The 22489-nt window shown below is 39.9% G+C and overlaps 1 protein-coding gene across 8 annotated transcripts in view; it reads left to right on the top strand.

Annotated features, from left to right (window-relative positions):
* Vps13d (vacuolar protein sorting 13 homolog D) overlaps positions 1–22489 on the top strand; it is a 235713-nt gene that overhangs the window by 94859 nt on the left and 118365 nt on the right. For all 8 annotated transcript variants that reach the window (XM_010628171.3, XM_010628172.3, XM_010628169.3 and 5 more), the window contains 12 exons: positions 106–258; positions 2079–2214; positions 5504–5551; positions 7289–7439; positions 7614–7824; positions 11899–12146; positions 13491–13682; positions 14096–14222; positions 15744–15886; positions 19352–19482; positions 19704–19879; positions 22316–22439. In XM_010628171.3, the coding sequence (XP_010626473.1) occupies positions 106–258; positions 2079–2214; positions 5504–5551; positions 7289–7439; positions 7614–7824; positions 11899–12146; positions 13491–13682; positions 14096–14222; positions 15744–15886; positions 19352–19482; positions 19704–19879; positions 22316–22439 (1840 nt within the window). The remainder of the gene's footprint in view (positions 1–105; positions 259–2078; positions 2215–5503; positions 5552–7288; positions 7440–7613; positions 7825–11898; positions 12147–13490; positions 13683–14095; positions 14223–15743; positions 15887–19351; positions 19483–19703; positions 19880–22315; positions 22440–22489) is intronic.

The raw sequence follows: 22489 nt of genomic DNA, 5'->3' as shown, positions 1-22489 counted from the left end.
GAGGTTGTGCTGTCTTGTTTCTGCTCCGCAGCACAGAGATCTTGTGAGAGGGAGTGAGGAGAAGGATGGACGGGTATCTTTCTCTTTCCTCTGGTTTGGTTGCAGGGCAGCGCTCTCTCACAGTGGGAGTCCAGGGATGGTTCCAGAAGGGAATGGGGCGTTTCTGGATGATGCTCACAATGTCAGCGAGTGGCAAGAAGTCCTCACTGGTGAAGAGATTCCCTTTGAATTTGAAGCCAGAGGAAAGTTAAGACACAGGTAAAGTGTGGTTGTTTATTCTTTTTATTAAAAATAAGAAAATAAATGCAAATGATTTTCTCTAGTGTTTTGTCTTTTTAGTTTCCTTTTAGAAATATAGACTGGCTTGCCATCTTTGAAATGCACTTTTTTCCATTGGTTGTGCATTTACTTGCCATGTATGTATGTGAGGCAATAATGTGTGTGTTTCACTTGCTCAGAGCCTGGCTACATTGAATTAATTGTCCAACTTCATTATATCCTGGCCTGTTTTCCACAGCCAGTGGTGATGTGCTGTTCTAAAAATGTTTTCAGAGCATGGAGATTTCATTGTTCATATTCATGTGTTTTACACAGCACTTTAGCAAGTCTCAGGAAGCAGAGGAACTAAGAAGTGTGAGAATAACTCATTCAAGGGGGACTGCTGGCTGAAGTGCTCCTGAAGTAGCCAGCCAAAGAATTGGAATAAATGTGGGAAAAGGTTGCACATCTGGTTATTGAGAGATCATAGGTCTCAAAGGTTGGAAAACCTTTTTTTTTTTTTTTTTTTTTTTTGGTACTAGGAATTGAACTCAGGGCCTCGGGCTTGCCAGGCAGGCACTGTGCCACTGAACTACATCCCCAGCCCTGCTAACCTTTTTCAGTGGCAGGCCTATGCAGCAGTTACGAATAGGCTGAGACTTGATGAAGTTCTTAGTGTTTGAGCCTCTGCCTGTTTTCAGGCAGAGCTGAAATGGAGGAGGTTGGCTTTAGGCTTTGTTGTCATGTGCTTTTTGTGTGCAGACACCTCCCTTGCCAGGCACTGCGTGCTCCTGCACAGTTTTGCCCCTGTGTTTGTCAGTCCTGGCCGTCAAAGATTTGAACCTCTGCTCTTCAGGGGTTTTATGGGGGGCACGGGTCCCTGGAAGGCACTGGAGCATTTCTAGGGGTGAGTGGCAAATGTGGTCCTGTCCTTCCACCTGTTGTTGAAGAAGCCACAGGACTGCTGACAGGGTCTCAGAATGAGGACAGCCTCTAGTCTCAGAGAGGGCTTGGCTTCTTTGTCATTTCCGTTTCAGTTTCCATGTTTTATAACCCATTTCAGGTCCCACTGTTCTGCTTGAATTCATCAAAATAGATGCCTTTTCTGGCATTTCTCCCCTTCGGCACACTATACCCCATCTGTGTCTCCCTCCCCTCTTCCTGTTAGCTTCAAATTCAGTTCCCCCATTTCAGGCTTCTGGCTTGAATTAGGCAAAACCTAAAATAGAATTAAATGTGCAATTTCCTCTTGTTCCTCCTGTTCTCCCTGCTGCCTTCTACTCCAATTTAAGCCGAACACTTCAGCCTGAAGCTCTGAGGGTTCTGCTCTGCACACCCCAGCCCATCTGTCGTTCTGTGGAGCCTGAGCCAACTGAATGTGGTTGTGAGAGAAGTAGGCAATTCAACAAAGGAACCAAGGGGAAAAAAATGGATGCATTTCTGAGTATGGTTATATGTATGATTTAATTGCTAGTACGTTTTACCACCCCAGTGAAATGGTTTACACTGACATCATTATTTTATAAAGGTTGGGGTGAGTGCTGGTAGGGAAAGCCCTGGCAAGTGTGCAGATTTCACAGTTTGTATGAGGGGAGGGCAAATACCTCTCTCGCTCCAGTGTTCCAGATCTTGCAGTTTGTGCCATAAGCATAAGACCCAGTTAAACCATTCTCTTGATTTCCCCTGCTTTGGTTAATCCCCGAATGGCTTAGCTGACTGGGTTTTTATGTCATTACACAGTAAATCAGATTGGATCTTGGCTTCTCCTTTCCTTCTTCCTGAGACTGCGCTTAATTCCCTCTCTGTGTTCTGCTTGACAGACATACCCATGACCTGCGAATCCACCAGCTGCAAGTGAGAGTGAATGGCTGGGAGCAAGTGAGCCCCGTGTCAGTGGACAAAGTTGGGACCTTTTTCCGATATGCAGCACCCGATAAAAATTCATCTTCCTCTACAGTAAGTGGCTGTAGAATGAGTGTTTAATGGCACAGTTATGCCATGGCCACAGCCCATTAAAGCCAGGCTGTTAGGTGGTTCAGTCTGTAATAACCTTTTACTTCCCCTGCCTGTAGGAAGAAAACTTAATGATTATTTTGGCTCAGTCATAGACATGATAATCAGTATGTGGACAAGCCAGGCAATAGTTAATTTTGGTAGAAAACAAGATTTAAAACTGGCAGTAGCACATCACTGTATCTCAATTGGCAGATGTCTTTTATCCTCAGCTGGCTGGATGGACTACTTACTGGCCTGCCACACATGAATACAGTCATGCTTCAGAGTCTTTCAGGGCCGGTCCAGGACCCCAGACCCTTCTCCAGTACCAAAATCCTCATACCCAAATGTCTAATATAAAATGGTGCAGTGTTTGCATGTAACCTACATATATCCTCCTGCGTACTGTGAATCGTTTCTAGGTTACACCTAACACAGTGTAAATGCTAAATAAATAATTGTTATGCTGTATTGTTTAGAGACTAAGGACAAGGAACAAGGAGTCTGTCCATGTTCAGTGCAGGTACAACCATCACAGGGCTGACTACCCATTCTGGCATCCACGTGGGTTGGATCTATGGTGCAGAACCTGTGTACATGAAGGGCCAACTATACTGATCATATTTGATACTGTGTCATGCTTTCTAATTTGGAGGAGGTCTTCATTTCCTTTTTTTAAAAAATAAATTTCTTTGGTTCTGCCTGTTAATTTTATAAAACTCTGGGTTTCAATGCATATATTTTGATTGTATCCATCCCCTTAAGCCCTATTTTCCTCCCTCTCTATTCAGTTCCTGTTGTCTGAATAGTCTTCCTTCTATTTTCATGTCATTTTTGTAAAGATTCCACATATTAGAGAAAATATATGATGCTTGTCTTTCTGAATCTGTTTTATCTCATTTAATATGATGATCTCCAGTTCCATGCTTTCTTCTTTATGGCTGAGTAATATTCCCTGGTGTATATAGACCATATTTTTTTATCCATTCCCCCCTGATGAGCACCTAGGCTGGTTCCATATCTTGGCTGTTGTGAATTGTACTGGAAGAAACATGAATATGCAGTATTTCCATGTATGCTGACTTTAATTCCTTCTGACACGTACCAATGAGTGGTATAGCTGGGTTATATGGTAATTCTTTAAGAGCTGCCATACTGATTTCCATAGTGGCTGTGTTTATTTGCATTTCCACTAGCAAAGTATTCATGTTCCTTTTTTCTCCTGCATCCTTGTCAACATTTATTATTTTTGTACTCTTGATAATAGTCAATCTGGTTGGGTGGAGAAGGACTCTCAGTGTGGTTTTGATTTGTGTTTCCCTAATTGCTAGAGATGTTGAACAGCCAGGGACATGGGTCAGTGGCACCACACCTGCCTCGCAAGTACAGGGTCCTGACTTCAATCCCCAGTACTGCAAAGATGTAGAACATTTTTTTCCCTTAACACTTATTGCCATTTGTATGTATTCTTTTGAGAAGTGTCTAATTCATTGGGCTATTTGAGCTTTTGGTGCTTTTTTATTTCTTTACATATTATAGATATTAATCCTCTATCAGAAGAGTATCTGACAAAGATTTTCACCCATTCTTAGGCTTTTACCATTTTTTCCCTTGCTGTGCAGAAATATTTTAATTTGATATAGTCCCATTTGTTGATTCTTGTCAGTATTTCCTGTACTAATTAATGGAGTTCTATTCAGGAAGTTTTCATCCATTATACCTGTGGCTTTGAGTGTTTTCCCTGTTTTGTGTGTGTGTTTGCAGTTTCTGGCCTTCTATACCGAGATCTTCAATCCATTTTGAATTGATTTTTGCACAGGGAGGGAGGTAGGGATTGTTTTGCTGCTTTGCATGTAGCTGTCCAGTTTTGCCAGCACCATTTATTCAGGAGGCCGCCTTTTCTCCAGTGTAAGTTTTTGCTTCTTTGTCAGCAATCAGCTGTCTGTAATTGTATGATGTTGTTTCTTTGTCTTCTCTTCTATTCCACTGGTCTTTGTGTCTGTTTTTGTGCCATTCCCATGCTATTTTTATTACTAAGGCTTTATGGTATTATTTGAAACTGGGTACTATGATTCCTTTATCCTCATTCTTTTGGCTAAGCATTGCTTTGGGTATGCTGAGTTTTTTGTGTTCCTATGTGAATTTTAGAATTTCTTTTTTCTAATTCTGTGGGAAATGTCATTGGAATTTTGATGGGGATTACATTGTATCTACAGGTAACTTTTGGTAGTAGCCATTTTAGCACTGTTAATTTTGTCTGTCTGTGAGCATGGAAGATCTCATCTTCTAGTGTCTTCTTCAATTTCTTTCTGTAGTGTTGTGTAATTTTCATTGTAGAGATCTTTCACCTCTGGTTAGGTTCATCTGTAGTTGTTTTTTGGGGAAGCTATTGTGAATGGAATTGTTTTCCTGATTTCTTAGCTAGTACATTATTGGTATACAAAAAAGTTACTGACTTTTTAAAATGTTGATTTTGTATTCCTAATTTATGTACTTTAAAAAATTTCTTATAATGCCACTTCTTGATCTATCTCTGTGTTCTCAGATCCTCCTCGGTTGCTCAGATAGATATTTTCTGATCACATGTAGGCTTGCATAGCCTTGCCTTAGTTTTACCCTAACCTGAAGCCCAGGGGCTGCAGGACCAGCCTGGGGAATGGAGCGGGCAGCGGCCCTGACCCATGTGTGCAGGTGGAGTTGGCTTCGTGGTTGATGTGGCTGCCACGAGGGTCTGTGCCTGAGGCTTGTGTCCGTGGATAATTGCACTCACATGTGGGCAGCCAGTGACGAGGTGGAGACTGTGAGTTTGTGGAGCTATTGCAACTCTCCTCAAGTCTTGTTTTCAGAGAAAACATATTTTTGGAGAATGCCATTCTATAATGTTCTGCAAGTGTTCATTTTTGTGGTTGCTCTCTGATGCCCCAGCTGACTTAGGAACTCTACTCCCGAAAGGAAAAAAAAAACAAACTTTTTTCCCCCAGATTACTTTTCTGTCTAAATTCATGTCTGGCATTGAATGGATTGACTCTTCATTACTTTTTTGTTGATGTGCACACATCAAATGGTTGTAGAGTAAACATTGTTTTACCCGTGTCTTTGAAGAGATGTTTTAACTTCATAGTAGAATACTTTACCTCAAAGTACTTTTGAACACCATTTGCTTTCATACGAATTGCATTGTCATTGATTTTAATGTTCTTTATTGTCTTAAATCTGTACTGACTCTGAGTTTTTGAATCTCTCTTCTTAGATTGGCAGCCCAGGCAGCAGAACCAATATTATACATCCCCAGGTTTATGTGAGTATGATTTTCTGTGGCTGTGTTGTTCACAGAGATATGCACTGCACCTGTACCATCTGCACATGTGTATGTGATGATGGCCAGAGGCCTCTTCGGACTTATCTTTATCCTTTGCTATGGATGACTTCTTTCCTTGTTCCAAGAATGTATCAGAAAGTGTTTTCCCACAGCTTGGTGTGTGTGACTGAGCATGGGTGTTACAATAAAGAAGAGCAGGCAGATGTTTTAGTCCAAGGTCTCCTTTCTTTTCTAAGTTAAAATAGAAACATGACCTGGTATGGCTATGAATTGCGCATGTTTGGATCATGCAAGTAAATAAGGAAAAATAGTAAGATATTTTTTCCCCATTGGCTTTGAAACATTATAAGATGACATTAAACACTTTTTCAGGCTCCTGCTTATTATTTCTTCTCTGTGAGAGCACAAGTTTTGAAATGTGAAATTTAAAACAAGCCTGGAAACAACAATATGGTGATTTCAGACAGTTGTTGTTGGCCTTGACTTTTATCTGAGCTTGTATTTGAGTTTGATGATAACTGCCTAGGTTTTTGTGTCACTCTAAAAACACTCCAGAAAGTTACATTTTGCCTTTTCACTGGGTCTTTCTGGACCACTTTGTTTTTTAAATTTAATTAGATTGATTTTCACATACTGTTCGCTTTAATGTAAAAGTTCGCTGAATGAAACATGTTAATGTGGTGTCCTTCGTTTCTCCACTAAAAACCATTGGTACATGTCCTGGCATTGGGAGAGTAATGCTTTCAGAGCCCCGCTCCTTGGTGTGCTTCATGTGGGATCTTTAATAAAAAGGTTTCCTGTCACATGGTAGTAGCACAAAATATGTGATTAAAATTATAACCCAGGGTCAAAAAGAAGTAATTTCTCTCATTATATTGAGCTTCTGAACCTTGGTATCCTGTTTACAAAAGAATGATTATGGAACAGAATCAAGCATTATTGTGAAGAAAGAAAAGTTTGTGTTGAAGTACATACGTTAGTTTTCTGTAGGGGTCTGAGGCCTAAACTGAGTGACACTTAGAGAAAAAGAAGTTATCTGTGCCTATGGAGGACACACCAAAACAGACTGTTCTTTCTTATATACTCTCTGGGTATAAAAACCAGTTTTCATCTTAAGACTTGCTTCTGTTTTTTTGTGTATTTTTGGGCAGTACCAAACCCATTGTTAGTGTTCTAGGAATGTTTTCTTAACCTATTGTTAATGTGGGAGGAAAATACCAGAGGTGATAAATCATTTAATGACTAGCAAAGTCCTGCCTCAGTGTTTCTAATTTTAGTTGCCTCAGATGATCTTTATTTTATTGCACTCCAATAAGGTTGAAAATAAGTCTTGTCCATAGTTTGCACACAAGTGCTGATGTGTGGAGACCCAGAGGCATCAGGTGTGGAGGGTAATGTGCAGCAGATTTTTCTTACTGTGTAGCAGGAAGTTTGGAAAATTGCACAGGCTTTCACTGCCATCTTAGGTGAAGTGCCTAGAGGCCAGGAATAGTTTTCTTTGCAACAGTTTGTGATGTCACATTTCAGTGGAATATTTTTATAGAAACTTCAGATTGGCTGGTTTTTGTATAGTATGTATCTGTAGCATGCTTACTCCCTTTAGAGCTGAAGTGGCCATTTCCCTGAGTAGCTGTGGTAGTAGTTGTGCTTTGATTTAGACCATGTGGAGGTGTCGCTCAGAAGCACAGCTCTTTTGCTTCTGTCTTTTCTGCACAGTTCTCCTCACTCCCACCTGTGCGGGTGGTCTTCGCGGTGACTATGGAAGGCAGCGCTCGGAAGGTCATCACTGTCCGGTCGGCTCTCATTGTGCGGAACAGACTCGAGACCCCAATGGAGCTGAGACTGGACAGCCCGTCAGCGCCAGACAGTACGTTCAGTTTGTGGAACACAGTAAATGCTCCACAAATACTTGTTGACTGTTGTTCTAACCCTCCCTTCTCAGCAAGTGTGTCTGGGTAGTCAGCATTTGCAGTCTGTCTGCTCTTTGTCCTTGGGGAGGAGGACGGTTGCCTGAAAGTGCTAACCCTTGTTTTTGTGGCAGAGCCAGTGGTGCTTCCCGCTGTCATGCCAGGGGACTCGTTTGCTGTGCCTTTACACCTCACTTCTTGGCGACTGCAGGCCCGGCCCAAAGGATTGGGCGTGTTTTTCTGTAAGGCCCCGATTCATTGGACCAACGTATTGAAGACAGCAGAGGTTAGTAGCAGCAAACGAGAGTGTCACTCCATGGACACAGAAAAGAGCCGGTTCTTCAGGTAGGTAGACCGCTGTGGTGACCATAACTTGTTTTTCCCCTCTCAGTGATTCTGTCAGCATTTTTCCTCTAAGGACCCTTCTTGATTTATTTAGTTGTGTTATTTGGAGCCCTAGAGTAAGTTCTTACTCATTAGGTTCTCTGGGTAGAGAATCTCTAGGGATAACATTTGTGGGTTACTTATCTACTATTTATGGGCAAAACCACTGGCAAACATGCTCTTCACATACATACGAGTAGAATTCTGTATTGTACATCAGTGTAAAGAGAGGGGAAGAAACCGATACTAACCCACTAGCCAGTTCCTCTATCTAATTTGGGAAGCAAATCCTGGGCCTGGAAATGTTTTGAATAAAAGATTTTAAGTATTAGGTCATGCACTTACTGTTGACTATCTAGAGCACTTAACAAAATTGCCTATCATTTAAAGTAGTGTTTTTCTGTTCTAGACAGTGTAAGTAATATGTTAATAGATTCATTGTTGGAAAAAATACTAGATTGTTGCCATTAGACCTTAATAAACTTACTTTGAGACATTATTAGGGTTAATTTTCTTTATAATTGAAGATAGGCATTCATTTAATTTAAACTTGAAGTACAAGAATAGTGTAAAGAATTTCAATATATCCTTTCCCCAGATTTGCCATTTGTTAACACACTAAAGAATAATAGATACATGCATACCTATAGTTGGTTATTTAACAGTTTCTCTGAGTAGCTTGTAAACAGGTGAATAAAGATACAAAAGACTTGAGCAATGCTGGTATCTCACTTATTCCATTTGACACGTATACAACATTTTGCCAACAGCTTCAAATTGTACCTTCTTCTTTTTTTTTTTCAACTGTGCTGACATCCTGCAATAGTTAACATGAAAGTGTAATGAACCAGGCCCAGAACGCTAACCAGCTATCTGCTGCTATTCTCCCAGCAGTGTAACACGTGCCCAAATACGTGGCAACCTAGGTAGCTGCCTATAGCTGGGGCAGATTGTACCTTCTTTTCAAGTACATAGTATACTATCTACTGGGCCATAAAATGAAGGTCAGTAGATATAACTAAAGTCATATACAATATATTTCCTGATCACAATAGAATTATATTAGAAATCAACAACAGTAAAATGCCTAGCAAATTCCCAAAGGAATCAAAGAAACAATGACAAAGGAAATTAGAAAATGTTTGGAATTGAGTAATAGACCAAAACCCCTCCAAAGCAGTAATAGATATGTTAAAATATGGGGTACACTGCAAAAGCAGTTTCTATGGGAGAAAGTTACAGTTTTCAGTATCCTTATTAGAAAATAAGAAAGATAAAATTAATGGTATGATCTTTTATCTTAAGCAGCTAGAAAGGAGCCATTGGGTCGTGGCACATACCTGCAAATGCAGCACTCTAGAGACTGAGTCAGGAGAATTGCTGCAAGTCCAAAGCCAGCCTGAGCTGAAACTCTTGTCTCCAGAAAGAAAGAATCTAGAAAAAACCTGTAATCCCAGCATTCTTGGAGGCTGAGACAGGAGGATTATAAGTTCAAGTCCAGCCTGGACAATTTAGCACCTTAGTGAAATTCTGTCTCTGAAACAACAAAGGCTAGAAAATGGAGAGCAAATTTAAAAATAAAAAAAAAAAAGAGAAAAAGAAACAGTGGAAATCAGTGAAATAAAAAACAGAACAATGCCAAAATTGGCTTTTAAAAAAGATACATAGATCTAATAAACTTTTAGCAAGACTGACAAGAAAAGAGGGAAACACAAATGCAAGGAATTAATGGAGACATTATTACAGATCTTACAGACATTAAAAGGAAAAGAACAGGGCCGGGGCCTTAGCTAAGTGGCACTGTGCCTGCCTTGCAGTCACAAGGTACTAAGTTCAATCCATGGTACCAAAAAAAAAAGCCAAGAAGTCAACATTTTAAATCAGCGAAAGGGCATCTGTGACATACTTGTTGGTATTGGTAACATCATATTTGACAGTGAAACATTAAGCATTTTTCTCTTGAGATTGGGAACTGGGCACTTAATGTGATAGTAGCAAGCTGGGTGTGGTGGTGCATACCTGTCATTCCAGCACTTGGGAGGCTGAGGCAGGAGGATTGCCTTGAGTTGGAGGCCAGGTCGGGTGATAAAATGAGTTCAAAGCCAACTTGAACTACATAGTGAGACCTTGTCTCCAAAAATAAAGTACCACTTCTGGTCATTGCAGTAAAGAATAAATAAAGAAGGAATTAAAAATACATGAAGATCTGAGAAATAAAATTGTTATTTTCAAAGGACACAATTGGATACAGAGACTACATAGGAAATTGCTAGACTTACTTTATCAAGATTTCAGGGTACAAGATCAGCCTATAGAAATCAGTTGTATTCTAAAGAAGTGGAAAATAAGATTTTTAGAAAAATATTTACAGTAGCACTAGAAAACATTAAATATCTAGGACTCAGTTTAACAAGTAAAGTATGTCTTCCACCCCCTAGAAATTACAAAGCCTTTCTGAGATAAAGAAGACCTATCAAGTAGACATACCAAATTAACGGACTCAAAAGACTTTGTATTGGTAGGATTCTCAATAAATTGATCTGAAGACACAGTAGAGTAGTATAATTCCTGTGAAAATTCTGATGGGCTGATTTAAAGAAACAGAGGAGCTAATTATAAATTTATATGGAAATACAGAGTATTTAATGCTATCTTGAAAAAGAGCAAAGCCAGAAGATAAACAAAACGTGCTTTCAAGACTTATTGTCCAGCCACAGTCATTAACACAGTGTGTTTCTAGCATGGAAACAAATATGGATCATTGGAATATAAAGGGAATTCAAAGTAGGCCCACGTACTCCAAGATGGAGTCTTGATTTTTCAGTCAGGGCGTCAAAACAATGTAGCAGGTGAAAGGAAAGACTTCTAGACAGATACTGACAGAACAAGTCAATATCCGTATGAAAACATAAACTTTGTACCGTATTCATTTGGAAAAATTAATCAAATGGGTCATATACTGAAATGTAAAACTCACATCTGTTGTCTCTAGAGACTTTGGGGCAGTAAAGATTTTATACAGAAAAAGCATTAAAACAACAAAGAAATATTTCAGTAATCCAATAAAAGGAAGAAGCCACAGAATTGGGAAAAATATGCCTACCAAAGGATTTTTACGTGGAACACCAACAATAAAAAAAACCTAATGAGAAGACTAGCAGGAGACTGAACTGACAATTCACTGAAGAAAATATAGAAATTCCTCATAGACAAAAGAAGTTCAGCATTATTAATCATTTGGGAAGATTACTGAGCCATGCTTTACTCTCTGTACTGGATGAAGTAAAAAAAATGGATATCACCAAATATTGGCAAAAGATAGGGAGCAACTGCAACTCTCATAAGTAGCTGGTGAGAGTGTAAAATTACACAACCAACTTGGAGAAGCATTTGGAAATTTCTTATAAAAGCAAAGGATGAGCAAGTCCATTAGTAGGTTTTTACCTAAAATGAAATGAAGGTATATGTTCACAAAAATAATTCTACAAGAAAGTTTGTGTATTCCTAAACTGGAAACAGCCCTATGGGATATCAGCAAGCTAATGAATAAATAATAATTCACCCCACGGCATATAATCAGGCAGTGAAAGAGAATCAGACATAATGCATACAGCAATATGGCTGCATCTTGTTGAAACTTCATAGCAAATAAAGCCAGACACACAGAGTGGTACACACCATATGATCCATTTATATGTGGTTCACAAACAGACACAACTAATCTGTAGTAACAGATACTAGGAAATGATTACTTGGTTGACAGGAAGAGAACATGAGGGGGCCTTCTGAAGAGAAACATAGTCTGCATCTTGTTTTGAGTGGTGGTTATAAAGATGTAAATAATTGCCCAGACTCATCAAGCTGAACATTTAAAATGACGCAATTTTATTGTGTATTACATCTCACTAGCTGTATTTGACTAAATGACTAAATTTGACCATACTGACTTATCAAAGCGTTTTAATGTTAGCTAAGGAGAAAAACTTCAAGTTTTTCCTTCAGGTTGAATATTTTCGTATCATTTTGTCTTCATAGGTTTTGTGTGGCTATAAAGAAAGAGAACTATCCAGATTATATGCCCTCAAACATATTCTCTGACAGTGCAAAACAAATTTTTAGACAGCCTGGGCATACCATATATCTCCTGCCAACCGTGGTGGTCTGCAACTTGCTGCCTTGTGAACTTGATTTTTATGTGAAAGGAATGCCAATTAACGGGACTCTGAAGCCTGGCAAGGAGGCAGCCCTCCACACAGCTGATACATCCCAGAACATTGAACTAGGTAAGGCTGGTGCCACAGGATCATTTGGAATAACCCTGTGAAAATATTGATGATGACTTTGTGACTGTTTGGTAAACATCTTGGAGAAATTGTGGCACCTGTGACAGCTCATAAGCCCCTCAGGGCAGTTATGAATTGAAAAAAACCTGAATAACCCTAAAGGTTTACAACAGGAGCACTCAGCAGAGCCCTTTCTCTTATATTGTTCACTTAATATGAGTTTACAGGTATTCATTCCATCTTTTGCAACCATGCTTTTTCCTGGCTATAAAATGAGCAAAGTCAAGTCTCATCTCTTCAGGGAAGGGCCAAACAGTTGCTAAACATTCCTTTATTCAGATGTAAGCTAGCTATTTCCCACGTGATCCCTTGAGGAATAGTTAGTTGTCCCATTTGACTAAAGAAATGGAGGTTAGAATGTTTAAGGCAACAAGTAAGTTTTAGTTATAAGGTGAACAAAGTCAAAATAGGAATCATTTGAAGCACTTAAAGGGGTAGGCAGTGTTGCCTTACAACTGCCACAGACATGCTGAAGTAATAAGTTAGATATTTATTTTTTACACTTTCGTAAGTGCTTTCCCCGTATTATCGCCTTGATCTTCACAAACATGCGCTTCAGGTTGAGACAGGTGTTGTCTCTGTTTTACACTGGAGGAAGTTGAGACTTATTGAACTTAAGCAGTGTGTCCACAGTGACAAGATTGCACTTCAGTATTGTATAAACCCCTGAGCTTAATTTAGAAAAGAAAAATGGTGCAGTGATATTCTTGCTAAAGAAAATAGGTCTTTCGCCTTTAAGTAGTTGTTGAATGCGTTTCTTTAGGTACTTCCTGAGCCCCTCTCCTTTTCCAGAGCTCCTGGTCTTCAGGGCCCTGCCTTACCCGAATCATCACTTTTCATCATAGTCCTGCTGTGTAGATGCTGTTATTACCACAGTTTGCAGAGGAGACCTGGAGAAGTTAGATAGCTTGTTCCACATCACACAGATAAAGCCAGACTGGGGATCTGCATCCAGGGAGTTTGGCTAAGAACCCTATACTGGCTGTCCTATATTTCAGGCATTGAACACAGGGCCTGATGTATAGCAAACTCCTGGTAATCATAACCGTTATTATTGGTAGCTCCTCGGAACTCTGATCCTCATTATGTGGTATCTGTAATTTCAGTCCTTCTAAAATTTGCTTCATGATTATGGTCATCCCAGAAAAAAAAATGGCCTTTGAGATTTTTACCAGCTAGATGCTTAATAATTTTTCCCAAAGAAATCCAATTTAGTTTTACTAGCTTTTATTTTGGCAAATTCAAGTGAGGATCCAGAAAGCCAATGGCTTGTACCTTTTCTAGGTGTGTCACTGGAGAACTTTCCCCTCTGTAAAGAATTGCTTATTCCCCCTGGGACCCAGAACTATATGGTGAGAATGCGACTCTATGACATCAACCGGCGACAGCTAAACCTTACCATCCGGATTGTGTGCCGAGCTGAAGGATCCTTAAAGATCTTCATTTCCTCCCCCTATTGGCTCATTAACAAAACAGGTACGCAAAGAGACTGTCCAAGGAGGTCTTTGCCATTGGTCATGGGAATTAGTATATATTTGCTCAGCTAAGTGAAGCCAATGTAAATAGATTACTTCAGCAGTCTAAGCTGCTAAAACTCTCCTTCTGGAATACCTGCTTAATCATAGTCACAACTGTCCCTTTATTTTATTGAATTTTATTTTTGGTACTGGGGATTGAACTGAAGACCTTGTGGATGCAAGGCAGGTGGTTGAACCACGGAGCTAAATCCTGGCTCCAAACTGTCCTTTGAGATGATGGACCAAGCCCTCTAAGTAAACTCAGTTTTTACTGTTTTACCTCTTGATGATGTTTTTCTCCCATTTTCCATTTGCATCTTTCATGGGTAGACTGGGTGGGATTGATACAAACTTTTCCCCTCCTTCCTAAAGGGTTGCCACTGATCTTCAGACAGGACAATGCAAAGACAGACGCCGCCGGCCAGTTTGAGGAACATGAGTTGGCCCGGAGCCTGAGCCCTCTCCTATTCTGCTATGCTGACAAAGAGCAGCCAAACCTGTGAGTACGGTTATTTATGGGAAGGGGAAATAAGCTTCTAAGCGAGGGGAGAAATTAGCAAAGGCTATAATATATCTGTGTAAGTAGAAATATACTGTAGATAACAATCCTGACTTGGCAGAGAACTAGAACCATGACCTAATGGGATTTTTTTGGATCTAATTTCTGTGTTACTCGATACTAAAAATAAACCATTTGTTGGTTTATAATGAAAACTAGTTTTATTTTACATGTATTGAAGTAGTTCTCCTATTCAGATCTGCCAATGGAGAGAAACCTACACATTCTCCATTTCTGCTCTACAGTTTCCCTTCCCCTGGGAACATTTAGTACTAGCAGAGGAGCTGGTATGAGAGCGGAGACAGGCGAGCCCTTGGGTGAAGCCTTCAGTCTGCCAATCCAGCTGGGGCTGTTTGTAAAAGATTTTAAAATCCAGAATGTGCCATTGTGTGTTTCATGGCAGGGAAAAAGAATAATTGCTAGGATTAGATGACATATCTTTTTAATGTGTGGTAGGAACACAAATATAGTTTTGTTTTTGGTTCTGCCATTTTGCTTTTTTAAGAGTCTTTTAATTTATACCCTTAATCCAAAGATCAATGGGTGTATTTTGTACTGGTAACATGCCATGCACTGCTATCTATAGAATTTTGCTGAAAGCGTCATAGGAGGGTGTTCGGAATGCTACGCATCAGTGCATACAGGTGTGTTTACCAGGGAGGACTGGATGCTAGATTAGTGTTGGAGTCCAGTTAGAGTTTTGGCTATTGTAGGAGGTACCGCCAGCAACCTGACACATTCAGCAAGCCCAGTCTTACTCCGTTCCTGAAAGGATTTTGACTGTTTGAGGTCTAAGACTTCACATTTGTCAGAGAGTTTATCTTATCCGTGGAATTCCCAATTCCCCAGGTGTTTCCATGTTGACCATCTCATTGGATTCTCCTCAGCATCCCAATGGCTTAGAGATGAGCAGGAAATAGTGTTATATTTTAAGATGAGGAAACTGGGGCTCAGAGCGAGAGTTACCTACCCAAGGACACATTGCTCGCTAGTGGTAGAGCTGGAGCACACATTCAGGAGTTGGTTCCATAGTTTTTGCCAACTACACAGTGCTTTGCCAGTGTGATAGTATTAGTCCTTAGAAGTAACCCACTGTATCTCTATCTCCTTATATACTTTCGTCTGACTTTTTTTTTTTTCTTGAATCTTTGGTTTTTAGAGGAGCAGTAGAGATTGTAGCATTTCCTCGTGTGTTGTGCTCATAGAATCTTAGTGTTCTAAAGTGTTTAGTGGGAGACGTCGGTACATCTCATGCCCTTTTGTACTGCAGCTACCTCTAAGGAGTGTTTTGACCACTGATTGATTTTTTTCACTGTGCTTGGGAATCACATGAGACGGAGGACAAGTGTCAGTGATAGAGATCTGAATGGGTAATGGCCACATGAGCGCTTCCTGATTAGAACAGGTAGATAAGATTTTCTTGTGGATGAATGTGTACATCTCTGCTTCTCTGCCCCACAGCTGCACGATGAGAGTCGGAAGGGGGATTCATCCGGAAGGCATGCCAGGCTGGTGTCAGGGCTTCTCCCTGGATGGCGGTAGTGGTGTCCGAGCTTTGAAAGTCATCCAGCAAGGAAACCGCCCAGGGCTGATCTATAACATTGGTGGGTTTCATTTGGGGCAATGGGAGGATTGGAACTGTTGGCCTATGGCCTCAGGCTTGGAGGAATAAGCCAGCCCTGTAGTTTAGCCTGGCTACAAGCACTGCTTTTCTCATTTGACAGAGGGTCAGATATCTGTTCTCTGAATGCTAGATTGATATCAACGCAGATCTATTCTCCTGGGGATCTGAGGAGCCACCTAAACACTGCCATTGTGAGCTCTCTGTGTCGCTGTTCAATTTCAGGCTCACCTGTATTAGGAAAGTATCAGTTTGGCTTGAGTCCTTGTTTTTCAAGGGAATAATGGGAACACTTAGAATGGTTTTCATTCTCCAAGTATTCCCATGCATTCATTAAAACCTGCCGGCCCTAAAAGGGTAAGAGTATTGTTCTTTCTGAAACTAAAGCGGAGAGGTTAAGTGATTTGGCCAGATACAAAGGGGACATCTGGGTTAGAAGTAGAATTAAGATAGGGGGGCTGCAAATTTGAAGCAGAAAATAGAATAAAATGCACTTGATGGTTGTCATTAGAAGCCCCCAGCTCACTTAGCTTCTGGAGTTGGGCAGGGGAGGATACTGTGTCCATATGCTTCAAAGGCCACTTGAGAGCACTTGAAGGATTCCTGAAGGGTTAGATCAATTTGATCTAAATATGCCTCAGGTTTAAAATATTAACAGTGCCTCTTTCTTGTCGTATCTAATTTTCAGGGACCTCAGAGGCATGATGAGTCCAAAATGTTGGCATACTGTATCATCCAGAAGTGCTGTGTCACATAGAACCTCTGTGATGATGGACATGCTATATTTTGCATTAATACAGGAGCCACTAGCCACATGTGGCTACTGAAAAATCCAGGGCACTTTCCTGAGAAACATAGCAAGTACAACTGAGGAAATGGAACTTTTCAATTTGTTCACGTGTAATTAATTTTAATTTAAATAGCTACACTGGGTACCCATATGTAATTCCAGCACTCCCACCCCTCAGGATGCTGAAACAGGCGGATCACTGTGAGTTCAAGGCCAGCCTAGGCTGCATAGCAAGTTCAAGGCCAGGCTGAACTACGTAGCGACAACCCGTCTTATTCCCCACCCCAAAAAATGAAATAGCCACATTTGGCTTGTAAATGCTGTGCTGTGTGTTGCAGACATAAAGAGCCTTGTTATAGGTGGTAGCACTTAAGTTTTTACCCAGAATCCCTTGCAGAGTTAGGGATGTGTTTAAGTGGTCTATGATTTCTTAGTAAGAGTCTTTTGAGCATAATTTCCTTTTCAGATTTTTTAAAACAAGGATTTATATTTATGTTCTCTTGATATGTGAGCTGCCTCCTTACAGTTGACATTAAGATTTTCTGAAGAAATAAACTTTATTTGATCCTCCAGCTAAGGATACTTTTTCCCTCACATTTGTTTGCTCCACCCTTTGAATAGGAAAATGCCGCCTCATGCTGGGTTTGGCTTTCTGCTGGGATATCTTGCCCCTGCTATGTTCTACAAAGCAAGCTACATAAATTGGCTGGAGACTTTAGCTGGCGCAAATTTTGGGAAGAGGAGGAGGAGAATGGAGCTTGTTCCTTTTAGAGCAGCTAGTACCAAGAATTCTTACAGAGAGGCTGATTGAGCAGACCAGTCTGAAGGGCTCAGTGATTGCATGTAGAAACTTCTGTGCTAAACACATTAATTGAAACTCATGGTGTACATATTTAGGGACAACACTGTGTTTTGAAGTTAGGCCTCTATAATGCTTAAGGTCGACAAGATTCGGGCAAGTATTGTCAAAGAAATTTGGGGAATCGCCTACTTGAACATTTTGAAGAATTAGATAGATAAATAGCCATCTTTCAGGACCTTTTAAAGTACAATCTCAAACTGAAAAGCCAGTGGGGTCTGGCCAGATATCCTCACATACACCTCCAAAAGAAAAATTTTTTGCAGTTTGATCTTTGTAGTTCTTGATTTATTGTGGTCCGCCAGGGCAATCCAAGATGAGAAGGAAGTCAAAAAAAAGCCCATCTTTTTCTGAAAATTCATCATCTATACCATTATAGGGTGTGCTGGACTCTTGTGGTGCATCTTTTCTAAGCAGACTTTGTATTACTTGAGATCAGCTAGCTCTCATAACTCGGTTTCAGACAACCTTCTCTGTATCACAGAAAGAAAGGTAAAGGTGTCCTCCCTGTCCCAGTACTATGTGCTGTTGTTTCTGAGGTTGTTGTTCTTGAGATCTGTTCAGTCTTTAAGGTGTTTTCAAAGCTTCTGTTAAAGCAACACCAGAATTTTCAAGCCAATGCAGGCACATTATTAACAACTAGAATCATTGACGGACTGGGATATTTGTAATAGGGATTGTGGTGGAAAACCCAGCGTACCTGATTGTCATATTAGACGGCAGAAACTTCCATGTTTATGGCTGTCTCCATGTCTGCTGTCTGCTGAGTTGGACCCTTCATCGTGTCCCATCACAATAGAAGCAAGCCACATAGTATGCTGGCTCTAAAGGCAGGCTGTCTGGGATTGAGTCCCAGTCCTGCTGCCCACTAGCTGTAACCTAGGGCAAGTCACTTAGCTTTTGATGCCTTTGTTTCCTCATCTGTAAAATGGAAGAAATTAAAATACCTATTACAAGGATTACATTTATAGCCTTTGGTACAGGACCTAGCATGCATGAGGAGTTCAGTAAATGTTACTATTGTTATTTTTATTATTTCTACTATAAATATTTTTTGGTATGTAGCTAGAGCTCAGCTACACAATAGTTGCTATATTTATTGTCTGGTTGAGTGAATTATTTGTCTCCCTGAGTTTTCTTATTTTAGAAACAGTCATCATATTTTTAAAGATAATTCAGTATTAGTTCACTTTTCTTAATCTCAACTTGTTACTTTGAAATTTTCTTCTGTTTTGCTGTTTTTTTGCAGTACATAGTAGGTGCTGAAAACCTATTTTATGAATTAAAAAATTCTAAAATATTTAGCCTTATGTTTGAACTGGATTCTAATACTAGAGAAGAGTTGATTGAGTTCTGGCAGTACAAAATCCAGCTGAGTACCCTGAAATTTCCACTCTGTCCTGTAAAGGAAGCAGGTTCTCTAGTGTGAAGTTTTATGTCCTAGGTGTAAGCAAAAGCGTGTTGCTCGAAGCTTGCATGGTAGTTAGTGTCATGTGGAAATCCAGGGTGTGCGTGACCAGACCAGTTGCTGTTACAGTGTTAGACCCTTTGTAGAGAAAACAGAATTATGGGGATAGTGATATTGCCCCTGAGAGTTTTTGAGGCTTTGATGGGAATAAAGGATAAAACTGTGTATGCACTTGGTATTCTTGAAAGGCTTGATGTCCTTTCTGGGTAACATAACTTTTCTCAGAGAAACTAAGTAATTATGAAGTCTTTTTATTTATTTTTTTTGTCAGTTCAAGAATTTGCTGTCTTCTAATTAATAAATGGAAATAAATTGTTTTTGTTATTTGTAGGTATTGATGTCAAGAAAGGCAGAGGTCGCTATATTGACACTTGCATGGTCATCTTTGCCCCCCGTTACCTCTTAGACAATAAATCATCTCACAAGCTCGCATTTGCACAAAGGGAATTTGCCAGAGGACAGGTAAGGAGTTTGCTTTTGAGGAATAACTTATTTAAAAGTTATTATAATTTACAATGTACTTTATATAAAGCTTCTGTCCCATGAAGGCTGTTAAGTAAATTGAACAGCTCCTGGGAGAGTAAGACTCAAAGAGTAGGTGCGCAGTAAACATTTGGATATTACTGAATAAAATATGGAATCGAACTGACTTGTTGACTAAAGCCAGTGGCCCTGTGTTTCAGGGAACAGCCAATCCTGAAGGTTACATTTCTACCCTTCCTGGCTCCAGTGTTGTGTTCCACTGGCCTCGCAATGACTACGATCAGCTATTGTGTGTCAGACTGATGGATGTTCCCAATTGTATTTGGTCTGGAGGCTTTGAAGTCAACAAGAATAATTCCTTCCATATCAACATGAGGTAAGCTTGAGGGTCTAAATATAGACAGAAAGGAGCCTTGTTTGAGGTGCAGTAATATAAACAGCAAACCCCCACAGCTCTTGCAAAGATATTTCTGGCTCAGATGAAGTTCTGAGTGAGTGTTTTGATGGAAAAAGTGAAAGAGGCTCTTGGCAGTTTTAACCATTGTGCAAAATGCTGTGGTCTGAGAGGCTGAGTCCAAGGGGTAACACTGAGCTTATATAACAGTTGGCTGTGGTTCTGAAAATTCTGTCTACATTTAGGTGGTGACACTAATTATAGAGGTCTTTGTCTAGTCTCACACGTTTGTATGCTCTTCTCTCATTCAGTGCTGTTTTAGTAAATCTGACCTCCTAAGACCAAGCCAGTGACCCTCAGGTCCTCCTTAAGAAAAAATCAACCAAAATATAGCCTCAACTAATCCAGGATGACTTCATCTTTTTTTCTGCTTTAATCAAATGCTTTTTATTTTATTTTGTGGTACCACTGGGATTGAACTCAGGGCTTTTAAATGAGCTAATCTTTAGTCTTTTTTTAAAATTTTGGAACAGGGTCTTGCTAAGTTGCCCTTAAACATTTGCTTTTGTTTTGGGATAGAAATGTCTTGCTATGTTGCCCAGCATGGCCTCGAATTCCTGGGCCCAAGTGGTCTTCTTTTCTGCCTCAGCCTCCCAAGTAGCTGGATCTCCTGTGCCTGGCTTTATATATGAATTATATAAGTTATTATATATAATTGTGTTCAAACACAGAGAAGATAAAACTTACCATCTTAACAATTTTTAAGCATATGGTTCACTTTTCAGTATATTTGCATTGTTGTACAATCTCCAGAACTCTTTTCCTTTTGCAAAACTGATAACAGTGTGCCCATTAAATAATAGATTCCCATTCCCCTTGTCTCTGGCATGTCTCAACCACTATTCTACTTTGTGTCTAGAAATCTTACTACTTTAAGCACCTTATGTAAATAGAATTATGTAGCATTGGTCTTTCCTGATTGGCTTATTTCACTTAGCACAACATCCTTATGGTTCATCCATGTAGAAGCATGTGTCAGGATTTCCCTCTTTTTTAAGGCTGAATAATTTGCCATTGGGTGTCTACACCACATTCTCTATATCCATTCATCTACTGATGGACATTTTGTTGCTTTTGACTTTGGTTATTGTGACTAATGTTGAGGTGAACCTGTGTATACAAATACCTGTTCAAAATTGCTATCAATTCTTTTGGATATAGACCTAGAAACAGAGTTGTTGCATTGTATGGTCATTCTAATTTTAGTTTTTTGAGGAATTATTGTGCTGTTTTTCATAGTGATTGTAGCATTTTACTTTTTTATAGGCAGTGCACCAGGGTTTCAGTTTCTCCATAACCTCACCGACAATTGTTGTTTATTATTTCCTGTGTTTTTGATAGTAGCCACCTAAAAACAAGGACATTTTTTCTAAGTAAATACAATACTGTTATTACATACTAAAGAAAATTAACATTGACATAATGTTTTCTAATAAATAGTCTTCATAGACTGAATTAATGATTAAAATGGCCTCATAGCAACTCCTTTCTCTAGTCTGGGATCAGACTAGGATCATGTATCCTACCTGGCTAATGTATGCTTTCTCTCATCTACTTTAATCTAGAGTGGTCCCATTTCCCACTATTTGTCTTTTTTGACATTATCAAACACTGCAGTGGTTTCTTGTAGAATGTCCTGTTTTCTATATGTGGCTGATAGTTTCCTCTGTGGATTTGAGTCAGGCCTTTTTGGTTAAGAGTACTTCCTGTAGGACACTGTGTGTTTCCTGTTGCATCACCTCACAAGGCCTCCAGCATGAAGGCCCCACGACTGATGGTGTGGCAGGTGTGACCATCACTGGGTTGAGGTGTGTCCACCAGGACTCTTTATTGTAAAGTCATTTTTCTTATTTTGTCAAGAAGAGTAATCTACTGGGAAATCCTTTAAGACTGAATATTCTTTTTCCCAAAAGCCTTTCCCTGGATGTTTGATAGTTGTTACTTAAATCAGTTATTACATTGGTGGCAGCAAAATGGTGATCTAATTTTCTCATTTCTTCATTTGTTAACTGATACTCTTCTGTAAAGATGAATTCATTTTCCATTCCCTCTAGGGATAGTCTACATGTAAATGTATATACCCACACACGCACACATGTGTTATGTGCATACTTGTCTTTACAGAAGAATGTTAGTTAATCTTGAAGAGATGAAAGAATTAGAAAAAAAAAATCACCACTTTGCAATTGTGTCGTCAGTTTCTGCATTTTCAGTATGATAAAGTACCCTCAGTGGGATGTAGGCTCAGTGGCGCTGGATGGTACCTGCACAGTGTTGTGATTATGAGCAGTGCAGCACGAAAGAAGCTGCTATTCCTCTCCTCCTTTTAATGAAGCCTCTTGTTCCCTTGTTCTGCAGAGATACTCTGGGGAAATGCTTCTTCCTGCGAGTGGAAATTACTCTCCAAGGAGCTACATATAGGATCTCCTTCAGTGACACAGATCAGTTGCCCCCTCCTTTCCGAATTGACAACTTTTCTAAGGTACCAGGTGGGGTTGAGAGCCAGTTGTGCTGCTTCATGTGTGGGATGGT

This window comes from Fukomys damarensis, unplaced genomic scaffold (genome assembly GCF_012274545.1).
Source record: "Fukomys damarensis isolate Sample0158 unplaced genomic scaffold, DMR_v1.0_HiC HiC_scaffold_23, whole genome shotgun sequence".
Lineage (NCBI taxonomy): Eukaryota > Metazoa > Chordata > Mammalia > Rodentia > Bathyergidae > Fukomys > Fukomys damarensis.
Note: the sequence above shows the minus strand (reverse complement) of the source record. Positions and strands in the feature narration are given on the sequence as shown.